Here is an 18,960-nt window from a genome sequence, read left to right on the forward strand (position 1 = left end):
CTTTGCCTCTCCCATGCACATGCAACCTTCCACATGGAGACAGCTTTTCAGGAGTTTATGATCCCACATGTTATAAAAAGGCTGCTGCCTCACCAGATGGCTATAATCAATAACTAGCAGATGGATGTTAGATCCACCTCTTCTGCCCATTTTTTTTAATAGCCCGGACAAGGACTGGATACATGTGTTTCTATTTTAGGCTGCAAAGCCATAGTGGGAAAGAAAAGGGAGGGAAAGAGGAAATACCCAAGGGCAGGATAATTTTCAACCCTTTTTCCACCCCAGCATAAAGCACTAGAGATCACTGACCAAGGCTGCAGGCATTGCCTGCTTTCACTCCAAGCACTTCAGGACAGGGCTAGACTATCCTCCCATCTCAGCTAGTAACCACATCCACACTGAGATGCTGGCTGGGTTCTTCTGCAAGCTCCCACCATGTGTATGTGTACTAAGCACAAGAGTTCCCAGTAAGTTTATCTCAGGAAAGCAGGAGTGCAATCTCTGGCACCAGTCTCCTGTGGGAGGCAAGAGGCAAACAACTGAGGACAGAAGAAGGGGTGAGGCAGTATCTTGGCCCCTTGCCTTGAACAGCAGCATTTTGTGAGCCTCCTGTGGCTCTAGGCTTGCAGATGGCACATGTTACTTCTCTCCTCCCAGGATCCAGCACGACAGGGTCTGCAGAGGGTGTTTACAGGGCTGTTCACAGCACCCCAGCTAGCTCTGGGCTGCCCCTGCACATCACCATCCACTCCTTCAGGGCAGGGAGCAGCCACCCCACAGAGGGAATCAGTTGCAAATCTGGCTGGTAATTGGGAGGAGGGGTTGATGTGAACTTGAGCAGAAATGCTAATCTAGAGAATATATATCATGCTGATACCGTTTAGCAACACAGCATGGTTTATGTGTTTTTAATATCCTATTTTATCCTGTCTGACCTCACTTCCCATCCTTTTCCTTGCTCAGCAGACACCAAATACCCTTTTTTTTTCCAGCAGGAGGGCTATAAGAAGAGTGGTTACTGTGAAACACTCTCCAGGCATACATATGTGAATGCATGTGTGTGTGCGTGTCTTGTAAACCTGCGGGCACAGACACACAGACAAACAATTTAAAAATACGTATTTCCAGTCCACAGCAGAGCCTTCAGCTTTATGCCAACACAGAAGCTGACACACAACACCTTATCTCTGAACCTAACACCGGAGGACAGGAAATGTTTATCTGAGCCAGTGCAACTATTTTAGCATAAGGAGCAGCATGTCAGGTCAGACCAAAGGTCCTTCTGTCCCAGAGGATGGCTTCTAATGGTGGCCCCAGCAGATGTGCAAGGGCAGCAAGTCCAGTTTTCTCCTGGCAACCTCTACTTGCTTCCCATCATCAGCAGCGTGAAGACTCCATGAGCCAAAGGTTGCATATGGACCAGCATGTTTAACAGTCACTGACAAGGTTTGCTGCTCTTTTTGATTTAACATGTTTCAAGTTTTGTTCTTTTTTAGCTCACTTCACACATACGAGCATCAGGGGCCAGAATCCAAATTTACACCAGCATAATTTGTTGCTGACTTCTGCACAGTCAAGCTTGACAGAAAGCAGAAGCAGGACTGAGCCCAAAAACTTTATCACTATTATAGGCATCACTGAAAACATCTCTTAGACGACCTTGGTCTCAACTGCTTGCTTCCAAGAAGAGCAATTTCAATTCTGCTTTAGATTAAGAAATCAGCAACTTACTCAGGCTAGATCACATTCAACAAGCTATGAACTCTGAATCTGGGCTATGACACTCCAGACTGCCAGCTTGTGAGGGCAGAATTGGCACCTGACTTCCAGCCCTGTTATCACTGCCCTGGTAGGATCTGTTCCATTGAACCTCACTTCTGAACAGCCCCAACTGATCACGGTGAGTCATTGCTTCGCACCCTGCTCAGCAGAACACAGAGGGGCCACTTTCAGAGGGCATGTGCTTGCTGCTGTTAGACACCTGAGGTATTCCCACATGCCTGCTCTTTCAGCCTCCTTCCCAAGTGGAAATGCATTGTGAGCCTGCAGGTCCTGATGCTGTTGACTAGGGTCTGACCCTGACTGTCTGCTTTCCCCGTACTGAAAATCCTGACCCTAGAGCCCCTGTGCACTGTGGAGAGAGGCCCATTGACTTCAACGGGCTCCACATCCTGCCTCAAATTAGCACTCACAGCATAGGAAGAACTAGCAAGAAAATGTGTGAAATTGGGAGTGCCAAGAAAGCAAAGATTTCTTCCCTCTCTACCAAAATAGAACATTGCTATTCCTCCCGTCCTATCTGCTTCCCATCCCACTCAGCACATATTTTGAGCCAAGTCTTCGAATGGTGTAAATCAACATATCACCATCGAAGTATAAGAAGTCACAGTAATTTACACCAGCAGAAAAAAAATACCTGGCTGTGATCTAGGGAGATAGATAGATAAATAGATATACACTCAGCGGAGAGCACACATGCGTATGCACATGAACACACACTGAAGGGTGATGGAGCCAGAAGACGAATGGGAAAACCATTAACAAATTAAAAGGACCTTCCAAGAAACAGTCAAGGGAACTCTCACTGCTGCATCAAAGAGCTGTCCATCTTCTTATACACTGTATGTTTACTTCTGTTTTAGTCCAGACAGCAGGACTGCATGTGAAATTAAATTGATAATCAATGAGAGCTGACCTGCTTAATTAATTTGCTGCAGAAAGCAAGTGGTAAGGGAGAGGCTGTAAAAGTAGGGGACATGATGTCTAGGCTAGAGGAGGACTGCGAAAGTTTGCCATGTGCACACACATGCAAGCTCCACCAGCATTTACAATTTGCATTTCTGACATGTTGGAACCATCATAGGGTGATAGAGGGGATTGCTGAAGCTACATTAGTTCCAGTGGATATTGGAATTGTGCCATTGGCAGTTTGGAGCGAAGGAGATGAAGGACAGGGAGACAAAAAGTGCCATGAAGTTGAAGAGGCAGTGAGTCAGGGAGGGGGTAAGAGGTAACCTCTCTCCTGCTTTATTTATTATGCTGCTTGGCCACTATGCAATTTCTTGGGGTGCTGAAGAAAGTGGCTGAGGGAGGGACAGCAGAAGGCCAAGGACAGCAGCAGCCCTGCCTTACGTATGTGTCTCTTTGGACCCACTAGATTTACTGCAGGATTATGTTACTTCTGTGGAGACAGAGCTCTGGAACAGAGCATGCTAACAGGATTAGGGCTTCGGGATTTAGACAGAGAAGCATGAAGGAGAAAAGTAGGGGAGATTATTTTCCTTGTCAGATAGGGAACGCATAAAATGGGGCATGTTTGATGGTGGGAGGATTCTGGCTCAAGTGGAGGGTGGATAGTTCTGGATTTATTAAATCCAGGAACAAGGAGTTAAAAGAAAAATGATACTTGGCAACACTTAACAAAGCACTGTGTCTGGGCAAGGCACAGTGTGCTCGGCTGGGCTTGCCAGCTCCGTGTCTTTGAGAGGCTCCACTCAGATTTGGGAGTCATCAGGGACGTGAGGAGTGGTACTATGTTAGCCTGCAAAGGAGATATCAGGCCCAGAAATACAAAGCTGCAGCCTTGCTAGGAAATCCAGGGCTGTAATTCTCCCCAGGTACTGCACCAAGGGTGAATGCACAAGTCTGCCTTTGGCAAAGCCTGATGTCTTTGTCCTGCCTGTGAAAGCAGCAAAAGCAGGCTGGGACCTGGATGTTTCAGAGCAAATCCTCTGCACTATGATGTCTCTGCGCAGGAACACTTGTGGCCATCTGGCTCATTGTGCCAGCTTTTCCTTAGTTTTCCAGATAAAAAAGCCACAGGACTGAAAGTTTTGCTCTCCTTCCTCAGGTGAGTAAATACAGGATATCCAAGAACTGAAAAGACGGAGGAACACTCCTAAAGGAAGGCACAAGGGTCTCCAAAGAGTCATCCTCAATATTCACTGCCAGCACCAAAAACCTCTGATGTTCCCAGCTCCAATAAACAGCTGAGATACTGCTACTTGCAGCAATTCAATCTTTTTGCAGCTGCCACCTGAAATGCCACTCAGGAAAGTTAACTAATAACAAGCATAATACCATCAAAATGAGTAAGAAATGAAAAATGCACATCAGCTGGATTTTGCTGCCATTTCTCATCCATTGACTTCTACAGATTCTGAAAATAAATGTTTCAGTTGCATTTTACACACAGAGCAATGGAGGCAGTAAGAGCAGCACTCATCATGGCCCAAACCCACTCCAAATCCTGAAATCTATCCCATCCTCAGTCCCTTGTCACACTAGATGATTCCTGTGAGCTCATCTCCGCAGTTACTAAGATGGAGCAGCTCACACCACACAGGAGCTGGAACCTGAGATGTTACAAAGAAGGAAGCGGATCAGAATGGATGACAACTTGGTTTTCTGATAAAATCCTCATAGTTGAGCCTGTCCAAAGAAAATGGACAAAAATAAAAGGTCAAATCCTGCCAGGTGAAGAAAATTACCAAAAACAAAAGGTCAAATCCTGCCAGGTGCTCTTTTCCTTCCTTGGGTTCAAGAAGAGTTGTTTTCTAAAGACATTTCCAAACCATTAGATAAGATCTGGCACACACACCAGGAAGATGTGGATGATGATGCCTGGAAGATAACCTCAGAGGCCATCGGCCTGGCCTCAGGTCACAGGAGGTGGACAAAACAGGGAGGGCAAGAGCCAGACCAGCTTTTCTGCAGCAGGGTTGGTTTGGCCCTGTCCCCGGGCAGGAGCATGCTGGTGAGGATGGCACGTGGTGGAGGCCATTCTCCTCCCTGTCTCCTCTTTCAGGGACACACAGGAGGACAGCGCAACACCTCTGGCCAGGTTGCTGGGTTAGCCTCCCTCCTGGCCCCATGCCTGAGAGAAAGACAGAGCACCACCCCCTGGACAGGGGGATGTCTGGGCCAGGCTTTGTGGGGAGTGGGCTGCCAGGAAGGAGGAAAACCTGGCAGGGATGGGGTGGGAAGTGGAGGGAGTGAGTGTGGAGCTCCACTCCTGCCGGCTGCCCTCCCACTGCCTCCCCATCCCAGAAACATAGCAGTGCTCAGCACGGAAACAGCCCAGCCAGCCCTGTCTGCTGTGAGCACATATTAATCACATTTTCCACTGCTCCATCCTGCCTTTCCCGTTTCCCTTGCTGCTGAGTGCCAGCAGCTGGGGACTCAAAGGTGAGCCATCACATTTGCAGGGAAACACCCTGGCCCCACTGTCATCTGAAACACCGGAGGGAGGGGAAGCAGGGGGCAAAAGAGAGGCGGTGAGAGCTTCCCATCCTCTGCAGGGAGCATCATCCCCTCCCCACCCCTCCTGCACTGGAGCTTTTCTCTTGCATTAACTCCCTGATGAAGATGTGAATGTTAGCTGACCCGCCTACACGTGGCACAGCATTGCTTTTGGCCCACAGAGCTGGCAGAAATTCTGAGCAGTGTTTGCTACACCCCATATGCCTATGTGTGCATGTGCATATATATGTGTGTATGTGCAGATATACACGTGCATATATTTATGTGTCTCTCTCTATATATATATGTATGTATCTATCTGCATGTATATACAGAGTCCCTGTCTGTCCACACCTTCCCCTCCCTCCCTGCTCCTCATGGCACCAGCTCAAGCTGCGGCAGACTTGACGAATCTCTTTGGCATGGTTTGCTCCAGCGCTGCAGCCTGGGCTGCACCGAGCTCCACACTGATGCAGGGAGGGAGCTGCACCTTGAGCACAGGCATCTGGGAGCTTGCTTAGCACAGGAACAGCGGGATTAGTGCAGACACGGAATGTGGGACAGTGCCCCCAGCACCAGGGCTGTGAACAAGTGGCCTTGCCCTGGCCCCACTGTAGCTCAGCAGCTGGCAGCCAGTTGTTTGGCGGGGCAGGAAAGCAGCCACCCGGATGCAAGGGGCAGGCGAGCCACCAAAAAGCAATTACTTATCCTCCAGCCTTGGGAGGTGGCTGCTACATTAAGGCCAGAATGTGGGAATGAATAGATACTGGAATAGAGGAGTAAAAAAAGAAGAGGTTTGATTTTTTCCACTTTTTAAATGAAAACAGAGTAGAAAAAAGCTGACAGAAATCAAGGGCCAAGTCCTGAAATGGTGACAATTCAGATGCTTGTAGGATTGTTTTGGATTGACACCAGCCAGACTTTAGGTTCTTGCTGGAGCAATGTAAATTGGCTTAGCAGCACTGAAACCAGTCATGCTGTCCTGCTCCACCCTGGCTGAGGATGAAGTGTCCAACGCCCAGGACTGCAAGGATGGGATATTTATTCTCCTCTGCAACTAAAACCACCCTCCAGGCCAGATTTCTACTCCAGTTAAGCCTTGAAAAGGTAAATTTATTACCAGTGGTTATTTAGAACACTGAGCTGTGTATATAGCTCATCTCTCTGTCCAGCATTATGGGTATATCCTGTCTGACTCAGCTTACAGAAAAGGTCTCAATGAGACCCCAAACTCACCTGGGGTGAGGACAGATGGCCCTGGTTCACAGAAAGGTCTGCTGTGGGTCCTGGGCAAACACAGAGGCTCCACATCACTGCACGGGCAGTGTGTTAGGACTATACCTGAGCTCTACCATGCGCCATTGTCCTGGAGCCAGCCCACCAGAGATCTGGGGGAGCCCAGCTGAGGACTCCCCTATGTGGTGCTGGACTGCCCTGTGCCTCCATTTCCCTACTTCTAAAATAGGACTAACATTCCTTCACTGGCACATGAGGAGCTTAAATACTCCAAATATTGCAGGTATGAGACTCTGATAGGTACCTCTGTACAGTGAGGACTCATTCTGGGAAGCAGAGGGAATTTGAACCCAAGACACACTTGTGGGGAAGGGGAAATCACACAGCCCGGAAGGGAAGGAAATGTCTGGATGAATCCTGGACAAGGCAGGCTACTGCATTTCACACCAGCAGCGCCCGTGCCAGCAAAGGGAAGGGACAGCTAATTTAATAGAAGTGCTGAGCAATCAAAAATGACTGGGACGTGTGTGTGGGGGGAGGTGTGTGGGACCCCAGCCAGAGTTCACACACACACTATGGCACATCAGCAGGGAGGACCTGAACACAGCAGCTGTGCTGGAGGTGCCACAGAAGAGCAGGAAGCACTTTCTTGAAGCATCCCTTAACCAGGGAACAACTACATGACCAAAGCAACAGACAGAAAAACCAGCCTGGCACCATGGCTACCTTAACCCTCCTCTCCATACACTTCCCATGCAGACCACTCCAAGTTTATCTTTCCTGGCCACACACCAGCATCCATATGGTGTGAAGCAGATGAACACCCCTATTTACTATCCTTCCTCCTTGCTCCCACCTCTGTGGGTGTCCCAGAAACACAGCAAGAGCATAGCATGCACAGCTCCCAGGGCTCAATGCACCCAGTCTGACCATGCCTGCTTAGTACAGATCTCACAGCTCTGGCAGCCTGAATTGTTTCTCATTATTTATTGCTCATTTTGTTCTCTGGGATGGTGCAATTGCCTCTTAGGATTTGTGCCCTTTCATTTCCAGGCCTCAGTAACTCCTGAACTACAGTTTCATGTGGTTTTGTGATTGTTAACCCAGCATGCAGACGGGTCTACGACCACAAAAGCTCAATGAATCTTATATGGCAAAACACAGGCTGTGAAAACATTTTCTCCTTCATTTGCAGTCAAAGAACATATTCTCACCACCACGAAAGATGCAGCGGCAGCCAGGTTTTCCAAGGAATAGTGTTTCCTCATTGCTGTGCAGAGGAGAAAGGACTATTTCTGCCCAGAGCATCATCAGTCTTTTAGCCATCATCAGAAAAAGGATCCCTCACAGGTTAAACCCTCTGGGCCTGCAAAATCTCTCCATACTCTTCCCTCATGTTGGCTACAAGATTCACCAAGGTGCAGGCAGAAGAGACAAAAAGGACATTACCTTGTGGTTTTTCCCGTGTCGGTACATCATCCAGTCCTCCCCATTGGTGCTGACCTCCAGCTTGTAGGTACGGACATAGTAGCCCTTCTGGGTTTCTCTCGAGATGGCACCCTGTGTGGCAATGGCTGTGAGCACAGTCAGGAAGTGGAGGTCCACCTTGCCAGGGGAAAAAGGGACAAGAAAGAGAGTGGTGACCACCTGAGAGTCCAGAATGGTTAATTAGCTCCTCTTTCTGTGTCTGAAAAATTAAAAGGTTCAAATTCAGCCTGTCACACTTCATCTATGGGTGCATAGTCCAACAGCCATGACCCTTCCCAGGGCTGACTTCAGCGGCATAGAACCCTGGGACAGGAGTAGCTAAGGATCTTGATGTCTGTTTATATGGGACCATCACAAAGCCTTCTTCCTGCCTCAGACCAAGCAGTAGGGTCTGCACAGAAGTGCATGTCCATTAAAGCAGGACAGAGACTGACTTTTTCCATGTAAAATAAAAGCATAATATCCAATTAGCAAGTGCTGCAGCTCTTGGTTTTGCCTTGCTCTTTTTTTTTCTGTTTGTTTTACAACATGGGTTGAGAAAGGTCAGCAGAGCTGGCTTAGTAGCCCTGCCATGAATGAAGAATGAGATGTCTGCTGGAGGCAATGACATTCACCACCTCCTGCTCGTAGTGCCCTTTAGCAAGCAGCGTCTCCCGGCGATGTGACACAGCCAGAAGCTGTGTGTGGACACACTGTGGCTCTAACCAGCTCCCAGGGAAAGCCTTTGCTCTGTCAGCCCCCTGCCTGACATCAGCCCGCTCACGCTCCCTGCATCACTGATGAGATAAATATTATTCTAGTTGTTTTTCTATGCACCCTCTGGAGACTTTGGTCCTCAGGCCAGCGGCGGAGTCAGTGGCCCTTGTAAGTGGCAGAGGTCTCTCAGTCTCTGTCAGTGTGATGGAAAGTCCATCAAGGCTTGGGCAGAAAGGAGGGGCTGGGAGAGAGACAGCGGATGGAGTCAGTCCTTGTGCAGGCAAGCTAATGGGAGAGCCAGCCTGCTGCATTTCACCGAGGCACTGCAGCTCCCCTACTGCTTGCTCCCCATGAGCCAGAGGCAATAAAAAATTCAACAGCCCTTATGGTCAAGGGTCAGTTTAACAGCGTGACGCTCCATTTGGTGGGGGAAGAGGAGAGAGGGCTGGAAAGGTACCTGGAGATACTCTTTGTTACTGTCTACATTGGGGGTCCAGCCGTTGTCATCACTGTTGAGCCGGCTCTGCTGAGGGGTCCATCGCCCATCTGAGTAGGTGGAGGAGGCACTGATCTGCATGTTGGAGATCCTGCCAGACTCCATCCCCAGAGGCACATTGCACTGAAAGTCTAGAGCAGACACACACATACACAGAGATTGGTTTACACTCTCAGTACTTCACGTCCAAGTGAAAGGCAGCCCTGAAATAATCTCTCCAGCTAACCCTGAGCAAAGCTGCCTGTCTGGAAAGATGAACAGATCTGCACCATCTTGCAGGTTGTGTGTGTTCACAGATGGCACTGAAAAATTATAGATGGGGCAGCTTTGTGTTTGCATGGCCCTCTGAACACTAATACAATATGGATCTTTGTCCTTTTCTCTATCTTCTTCACCTTTGCTCAGTTTTGACACAAAACCTGACCCTTCCCTCCCTTCGCCTCCACCAAGATGTGCCAAGTACCCCTGCCACAAAGCTCCCATTTTGAAGGTTGTAGGTGAAATCTAAGCACTGACAAGGCAAGGAATACAGACAGGCACATTAGGAAGGTGCTTACTGCTGCCAGCAGGAACATCAAGGATTGGAATGGGCAGCTCTAAAGGTATTGTGAGCATGTGAGAGCAGGGATGCATATGTGTGTGTCTGTGTCTATCTGCATGCACTGTGTGTGGTATCAGGCCCATAGGGATTAACCAGACAAGATTATAAAGGACACTGCTATGCTTTTCTTTGGATCTCCTCACTTCTAAAGCTTTAGAAGTCACAGTTAGCTCAGTTTTATGGCACATCTCATCTATTTTATAGCAGTTGTCCTGTAAAAACAATAGCAAAGAAAACAGTGATAGAAAAAACTGCATGGGTCCAAGCGTGCTGCTGCTGTAAACCAATGGGGCTCCACCAAACTGTCTGTATTTTTAAGGTGGTCAGGTCAATTTGGGTGGAAATGATGGGCCAAGTTAGGATGTCAGTGCTATTATTAAAGTTTCAATTTACACCACCATAAATGAAAATAGGCCTGGCACTTTAACAAAGGCTCTGGTGCTTGATTTCTCAAGCTTTGTGTTCAACACCCTATTTGCAAATCCAGTATAGAAAAGGGATTAAAGAACAGATCACCTGAGTGTGGCAATAGCTAATGGTGAAGAGCTCATGCTTGTCTCTAACTCTCACAGCCTCAGCAGAACATCCTTTACTCAATCACAGAGCAAGAGATGTAACCCTGTTGCCCTGGTGCTGCACAACCCCTACTCTACCCTGCTCTCTGTCACAGGCTTTCAGTGGCAGGTCAGGGACTCCCTCTCTTTCTCTGGGACTGAGGGGTGTCCTGAAGGCTTCTTCTGCTATATCAGAGGTTCACTGTGAACACAGGTCAAGAACAGTAGCTCTGAGGCAAAAATACCACGGGAAAACAAATGGAACCTTTCCTTGCCTGCAAGTTTATAATAAAAAATCAAAATGCTCTTCATTCTCAAAACACACAACTTACTTCCTCACTCCATATCAATTTACCTCCCTTATTAAGGGTTATAAAACAAAATTTGGCTTGAAATTCTTAGAGCTTTAAGCAATCTTTAATTAGACAGCCAAGAAATTCCAATCTGTGGTTTGGGACTGTGAATTTCTGGAAAACTACAGAGAGAGAGAGAGAGCGCGCATATTTTTCCCCATGCTTTAATGAATCTGCTGCACATGCTGGGCTGAAGTCTTCCCTTAAATCCTTTGGGCTCAGTACATACATGAAGGATTCTAACCCAAAAGGTATTGAGAAGACTTCACAAGCAAGTGAAAAGTCAACAAAAGGTCAGAAAGTGAAATTCTTACTTGAAATCTTACTTCTATCAAAACAGAGAACAGACCTAAGTGAAACTGCTGTCTGCACTGCTGGTGGAGAACCAGTCCCTGGACACACTTCTGCCTGCTTTACTCTTGCATATGCCAAATGAAACACAGGGGACACAACTAAGTCAAACACACACACTTCCAACTTACTTTCTGGGACTTCCTGGTGGATCAAGTAGTACTGAGCAGAGAAACCATCCTTAGCCACTGCCAGGTCCGTGTGGAAGGTGAGCGAGAGGACGCCGGTGGTCGAGCGGATGTCCGATGGCATATTAATGCCACAGTACCTGCCTATCAAGGGGCCAACTGCAAGAGAAAGAGCAGCAAAGATAATGCCTGCTTTTCCACTGGTCTCCTGGGTCACCAGCTCATTGCTGATCAGGATAAAAAAGATAGGCTTCAGGGATGGGCTATTTTTTATATTCATTGGCCTGATGCCATGCAGTGCAGAAATATCCACTGCAGCAGGCATTGCTCTGCAATTGCTGGGAAATGCTCCAAAATGCTCTGTTTCTCAGTTTTGTTATAAGGTGGGGAGGTCCTCCCATCATTGCATGAACTCAATGCCCTTCCCTGAGGGAGAACTGCTGGTGTTTGGAAGTGTCCCATGGGGCTTTTCAGATCAGTGGTTACAACAGAGCAGTAGTTTGTGGTTTAATGAATGCAGCCTTCTGCAGGCACACTGTCCCCAAACTGGCTATGGCGTGCCCTAATGGCAGGTTGCAGGCTGCAGCCACCTTTGAGGTTAGGCACCCTTGGTGTTCAGAAGGAGACTGAACAGTTTTGGAGCTTTGTGAGACACAAGGAAGGGGCACGGAAAGCAGTGCAGCACCCCGTGGCTTACCGTGAGGGATGCCATCCCAGATGTCTAGCCAGTCATACTTGCAGTCTCCTTCCCCTGACTGCAGTGGGTCATGCTCGAGGTCAAAAAGCAGAAAGTGGAGGAGGATTTCTGTCTTTGGCTTGGCTATGATGGTGAAGATGCAGTCCAGGTTGTGTGGATACTTGTCAGGGAAACCCGGAGACTCAATAGTGCCGTTGGAGGCAGTGAAGTTTCTGGAGCAGTCCTCAGAGCCTGTAGCAGCAGGAAAAACCCAGAGCCTTAGCAACAATGAAGCTTAATGCCAACAACTTGGCACTGTGAAAACCCCCGTCTGAGTTTAGTAGGGTTGTGTATTCACTTCTGGAAATGTCCTGTAGCTTACGATCTGTGAGAATTACAGCAAGAAGTGAGAAGGGGATTTTCAAAGCTTTCCACAGGTGGAGAGACAAGGTCCATGAGGTACTGTAGTGGACAACATGGCCCAAAATCCCTTAGGCAGCTTTGCAGACATAATCTGTACACCACTGCTGATCCTCCTGACAATTACCTCAAAACCAGGACTAGAAGAGCAATCCTATCCAAAGCCATTGCTGTGATTTGGCAGGCCAGCACTGTGCCATGTCCCTCACACTGGTGATGGTGGAAAGGGAGACCACACCAAGCTGGCCTGTATTCCCCAGCTGACACTTTCCACTCTAACCCATCCCCAAAACTGACCTGGCAGACCTGTGTGCTGCTCCAGAGCCTGCAGAGAGGCTGGCCAGCACACAGGGAGCCACCATCCACAGTAGTCATGACACAGCTGCTACCTGCAGCCATGCAGACAAGGTGTCACAGCGACCCCAGGTCTGGTGGAGAACCCTCGTTTGGGAAAGGAGCTGCCTGGGATGGGGCAGAGAGGAGTATTGGGATGTATTCATTTTGGAAAGGCTGTTCCCATGGGCCAGTCTCCTGCAAACTCCAGCCTTCCAGCACAGATATCTGTGCCTCAGTTTCCTCTTGAGAAAATCCATAAGCACAAATATTTACACAGTGTAAGGGCCTGTAGGAGGGTGCCAATGTCTCCACTGTTTGCTGCAAACCCTTGGGAAGTGCACAGTTAGTCTGCAGCCCCCACCCCCGCCCCAGGACCCCCACAAGGGACAGGGGCCAGCTCCAGCATACGTCTCCACAACATGGCCACATTAAGAGTGGGGATAACAGAGGCCATGGCGGGGGGGTCTCTGCTGAGAGCAGGAACAGAGCCCTCTTTTTCACAGAATGAGCCATCCACACCAGAAATGCAAGTTATTTCTATCCTTAAGGAAGACCTTTGCGTGGTGGGGACGACAGACAATGTTGCCTCTTATTTATTGCTGACCTCAGCACTGGCCTCGGCTGCAGCCGGGCCAGCTCGGTGCCCCCTCTCATACAGCCAAGGTGCCTCAGGGTGGTTGGGGAAAGGGGAATTTGTGTCATATTCATACCACGGTGACTTTGAAACCCTTGCCAGGACAATAGGCAACAGAAATCTGCAGCCTGGAGCTATCAGAGGAGAAAGGGGGTGTTAGAGAGGCTGCTGGCCACTGCTGCAACCTAGCACTAGCATTCACAAAGGTTTCTGCTTCACTTTTACTGGGACACTCTCCTTCTCCTCTACAAACCCTCTTGCTCCGGCTCTTCCAGGCAGCACCAGCCTTCCCAGGACTAATGGCAGACATGTTATTCAATTCAGCATTAACCTACGGAGTCAGGCCAGCAGCCTGCAGTAATAGCAGGATCTTGCACTGCATTATGCAGTGCCTGGCTGGAGAGCTACTCAGGAGAGGTTCTTAATTGACTACCTAATGAAGCAGCCAGCTTTTCTGGTGTGAACCTGTGGGGTAAAATGCAGAGGCAAAAAAAAAAGGCCAAACAGAAATCACAGCATAATGCCATGAGCAGGGGTAAGTTCCAAACAACCTGAAAGACGAACAGATAAATAGTGTAAATAACACAAGCTCCGAGCTAGGGAGAAAATCAAAGGCTAAACCCAGATTCAGGGACTGTCCTCTAGCAACAGGCAAGACGTAACTATGTCACCGCATTAGACAACAGTTTCCTCATGCAGGGCTCTTATCGCATTTGGCATCTTTGTCTACATTTTGGCTAATAGCAGCAAACACAATGATCAGCTTTTTATAAGGAAGCTGCAGATAATCAACGGGAGTCATGCTGCCTTGGCAGCACAGGCCAGCCTGAGAGGAGACTTTGATGCCCAGCGCTGGAGAGCTCAGGCCGGCCCTGCGAAACTGACTCACAAAGGGAGCAGCAGGGAGGCTGGACCAGCCGGGGCAGACGGCCCTTGTCAGCCCACAGACTGCTGACTGATACCCATCAGGGGATTCAAAGACTGGTATGTGGCTGTTTGTATGCAGATTGCTTCTCTCTCACACTGTGATAAGGGAAATTTAGCACAAGGTGGGGAAATAAATGCTCCATTGAAAAAGTTGTTTTTTTAGGTCACCTTTAAGACAGAAGGAATCTGCAGCCGCTGCTGCTTTTACTGATGTGGACAATGACAATCTGATGACCTTTAAAGCTGGTTACCCTGACAGCTCAGATGGAAACTTGGCCCGTGCCTGCCTGCCAACAAAAGGCAGGGTTTGCTTTTACTGCAGGAGCCCTGCAGCCAGCACTGCCCACTGCCCTCTCTGGATCCCTGGCAAGGACTGAGGTCGGGCAGATGTGGGCTGGGAGTGCTCCTGGATCACGGGCTCATCCACAGTCCTGTGCCAGAACCTGCCTTGCCAGGCTGGATTTCGTGGGCTGTGGCTGTAAGAAAGTGTGGCTGTATCTGGAGAGGATGGCTGCCTGAAGGGGTGGGGGTGGCAAAAGAAGCCCCAGCACCACTTCATCTCCAGCCTTCATCCAATACCTGCTCTCCTCCAGATCAGCCCTTGATTCCTCTCCTTCCCTCCCAGTAACAACTTCTCCTTTCCTCATAGATTTGGTCCCTTACTGGTTCCCAACCAGACCGACAGGGTTCCTGTCTGCCATCCCTTCCCACAGCATGGCCAGGCCACCTCAGCCAGCTGGGCCAGCCCACATGGCCTCGTGCCTGGAGTCAGGGCATGGATGCAGTGTGAGGTCAGGCACAGCCCAGCACAGCCTGCTGGGTCACAGGAGGTGTGAGCAGGGAGAGAGAGGCAAGGGGGACTGAGGTGGGTCATCTCACCTGCATTCTTTGCCATCCTTACTGATGGCAACTGGCCTTAGCAAACCTCAATATCTGGCTGAATCACTAAACTTTCAGGACTAACTTGCATCTTAACCATAAACTAACAGTGGTGGTGAGCTGGCTGCTCAGCAGCTCAATAGCCAGTTATGCAGTCCAGGAAAGCACCAGCAACAGCACTTTCCTCATCCATGTGAACCTTCACACATGTCCTGTCCTTATTGATTCACAATGAATTTAGGGAGTCTCATTCTGTTGCAGCAAAGTCTCCACATTCATGTCTACCTATGGCCAGGTTATGGGCTGTCTATGCACCTCTGCCTGCTGCACAGCTGGCCCAGGGCCCCTGGGCACTGCTGCCTGTGCTCTCCATCTTTTCTTTAGAGATGCTGGATAAACAACCCTATTGTGTTCCTTTTTGGTTCTTCCCATAGCACAGACTTTTTTTTGGTGCTGGATGTAATGACTGAAAGCCATGTGTGCTGTCTTCCAACACATCACCAAAGGAAGGCAGGCACAGGGCAGGTGCCCCCATGCCCACACAAAACACTCTCCTGATCCCTCAGCATGCAGGCACACCTCTGTCACATGCACACAGAGCAGAAGCTATTTTTTCAAGCCTTTCTTCCCAGGCATAAAATTCTGGCAAATATTTAGACAGAAACACTATTAAAAGGGCTTTGAGCAGATTTTTCTTTCCTCAATAGTAGTTAAGTATCAAATAGAATTATGAACACTTCCTCTTCTAGGCAGCACTTGCCTGAAAGGGTGCTGCCTCAGACTTTGACAGCATTGCTGACAGCAATCACTTGAAGACTAGAGCTCCCCAGTTACAAACCCCACATCCATGGAGAGAAAACACAGCATCACTGATCAACCCTGAATCACAACTCCACAGGAGGGGGAGCTCCATGCACTTCTAACAGAGGGACAATCACCTTTTAGCTCTAACAAGCTCCACACATGCCAGAGAGTAAAGATATATGTTTCTAGTCCTTTAATACAAGAGAGCATTTAAGGAGGAAGCGTGCTTTAATTGCCACCCTGTGATCCAAAAATGCACTGTCATGTGCCACAAACATCTTTACCTTCTTGGAAATGTGACGCACAGACTTGCTTCAATTTAAAAAAAAGTCCTTTATCTCTGGAAAATATGCTAGAAATCACATTGAAAAGGTGGTCAAAGGCATCTCCAGATGAAGATAATTGTGTCAAACAGTCTGGGAGACAGGCACTGACTCAGACACTCACCTGTCTTGTAGATCTCATAGCGCAGAGAGAAGCCGGCACCTTGCCGTGCGTAGTCTGAGGTGAACTTGATATAGAGAGAGGGGCCAGAAGAGATGATGGTAGGAGGTGCAATGTTCCCACAGTGCTTGCCCAGCAGGTCTGCCGCTTCACTGTCCCCATCGCGGATCTCGATGTAGTCATACCTGCGGAGGCAGGTGAAATGGCAGGGAAACCATCTGTCAGAGAGATGCTTCACGACGCCAGGCACAAACAAAAACCACTCTTGGTATCTGCATATTTCACAGAATGTCTTCCAGACAGCTATCTGGGACTGTCTTATTCACAACACACCACACCACAGACCCCAAAACACTTTTTCTCTTTTGTCTGACTTCGTTTAGGTCCTTTCCTCTGCTGTCATTCACATAATTAATTTGTTGCACATACATCCACTTCACCTTCACAGCCAACATGGAAAATTTAGGACACCCTTTACCTCCATTTCCACAAAACTCCTTTAGCATGGGAGAAGCTCAGACACAACTCTCCTGGGGCTTCTCTCCTCCCCTGAGTTCTATTCTGAAGTGCCATTGTGCTGTTTGGCAGAGCTCACTTTATTCCAGTATCCATGTGGGATTTGGCCAAGTAGGTACCAAGTGAGACTGCCAGTGTTCAATCCATGTGAGCAGGTAGCTCTTTTGTGCGCTGATACCACATTGGTCCTTTAGCAAGCATGGCAAGTACACTCACTTAGCACTTGGACATTAATATTAATCCTCTTCTATTAAGTGCTAATGAAGATTTTCTGTGGATGAGAAGTTTTGTGTAAGAGCTGGATACCCACACTCATTGCTGTACACCCTGAAACCACAACCTGCCTTTGCTAAACCTTACTTGAGATGTTCCTACTGGCCCGGGTATCTGACTGGTCTGGGGGAGGAATGTGTAGGGTTAGAAGAATTGCCTCCTGGTGCAGACAAAAGCTTATTACAAAGCTTGGCCTGAAGGTGAAACTGCCACAGATCCCTTCATGTTTTCTAGCCCATGAGTAAGCAAGGTAGTAGTATCAGGCTCTGTGTACTGTGAAGAAACAAACAGCTTTTATGTGTACATCTTGTTCTTCAGCTGCTTTCTAACACCCACGTTCTCCCCTCCCCTCTCCTCTGTGGCCAGCACGATGCTATTTACAGAAACTGACCATCTCTCTAGGACTGTTTATTTGCTTTGTATCAACCTGTTTGAACAACATGCTTCAGCCCTTCTTAAGGGGGCAGGGAGGAAAAAAGCATTTCCAGGCTGCCAGGAATCTGCCTTTCTTCTTTGTCACAAGATCTTCTGTTTGAGAATGGAGAGTTGAAAGGAGAAGTAGCTTGCTGGATACAGAATGATCCTCATGTGACTCATTCCCCTTCTGCAAAGCACATATCGGCGAGCAACAGCCTCAAAACAAACTTACAGGGACTTAGTGTGCTCCTCCACAAAGAAAGATGGCCCAGACAGCTTTGGTTTCACTCCTTTCTGGGATTAAATCAGGCTGAGAGCCAGAAGCAAAATGCCTGCAGATAAAATCCTGTCTACGCTGGACTGAGCACTCAACTAGCTGCAATTGCCCAGCCTTTAACTTCATTACAGACTCAATTGGCTTGGCCAAGGTGAAATCCAAGCGGTCTTGAGAAGTGGCACTTGAAGAGGAAGAGCATTTGGCTTAGCTGGTGTGTGGACACACAGCAATGCAAATGAAGATCTGCTCCCCCTGTTCTCTCCTCAGCTCTGCCTAGCCCCTATCACCTTGTGACCCCTTATTACCCTGACACCAGTCAGCAGCACCCTGCGTGACCCCACTAACGTCCATCACGTGTAGCTTCATCCTACCATCTCTCCAGGGACGAGGAACATAGAAGATAGTGTTAGTGCTTCTTCTAAGTAGATTTTTTTTCCTCCTTGTTTGTCTATTTGTTTAAAGTAGTACTGAGCAAACAGCGGGGACATTTTGTTCTCTAAATAACTACTTGCTTTCAGTGTGCTTTCAGCCCTTCCACATCTGAAGTGCACATCTGTGCCGCAGAACTACCGGCTACTAGTGAAATTGTGAGTATGTGGCAAAAAATTAATTTGGCAAAAACATGAATGTTGGCAAAACACAGTTAATGGAGTGGACTGTAAAAGCTGCCATTCTCATGCACAGGCAGAGGTTAGTGCATCCCAGGGAATCACATCTGTTTGTGCCCTCGTGGGGTTGTACCTCGCCAACAAGTACATGGCTTCAGCTGCTTGACTACAATGATCACAGCTTCTGCTGTGGCCAGGACAAATATCCTAGTGCTGTCCACATGGCTCCTCAAGCCACCCACTTCTGTAGGAGCCCTGGAATTTCAGAAGCAAGTTTTGGACCAAGAAATTTTTGCTTATTGAATGGGTGACAGACTTCCAATAATACATACAATTAGGGAATATTGCAATCTGCTCATGGGCAATCTGTAAATGGAAAATTAAAAGAATGAATCTAGCAAGTAAATCATCGGGAAATATTTGCCTCTTTAAATTAAGCCCTATTTGGCTTCATTCAAGCATCTAACTTAGCTTTCTCACACTGGAGCTAATCCTGAATAAATCAAATATTAAAAACAACTGGAAAAAGCCTTTAAGAGAAGGTCAGGAAACAATATTTGCCAAATGTAAAATTAATAGAAATGTGTAAGAGTTTTCTTCCCTAG

General features: G+C 48.2%; 1 protein-coding gene across 6 annotated transcripts in view; it reads right to left on the reverse strand.

The window, feature by feature from the left end:
* NRP2 (neuropilin 2) overlaps positions 1-18,960 on the reverse strand; it is an 89,124-nt gene that overhangs the window by 44,205 nt on the left and 25,959 nt on the right. For all 6 annotated transcript variants that reach the window (XM_039706777.1, XM_039706606.1, XM_039706694.1 and 3 more), the window contains exons 3-7: positions 16,268-16,449; positions 11,842-12,072; positions 11,148-11,303; positions 9,119-9,288; positions 7,927-8,082 (exon numbers count right to left, since the gene is read on the reverse strand). In XM_039706777.1, coding sequence (XP_039562711.1) covers positions 7,927-8,082; positions 9,119-9,288; positions 11,148-11,303; positions 11,842-12,072; positions 16,268-16,449 — 895 coding nt within the window. The remainder of the gene's footprint in view (positions 1-7,926; positions 8,083-9,118; positions 9,289-11,147; positions 11,304-11,841; positions 12,073-16,267; positions 16,450-18,960) is intronic.

This window comes from Passer montanus, unplaced genomic scaffold (genome assembly GCF_014805655.1).
Source record: "Passer montanus isolate IOZ18808 unplaced genomic scaffold, ASM1480565v1 scaffold1, whole genome shotgun sequence".
Classification (NCBI taxonomy): domain Eukaryota; kingdom Metazoa; phylum Chordata; class Aves; order Passeriformes; family Passeridae; genus Passer; species Passer montanus.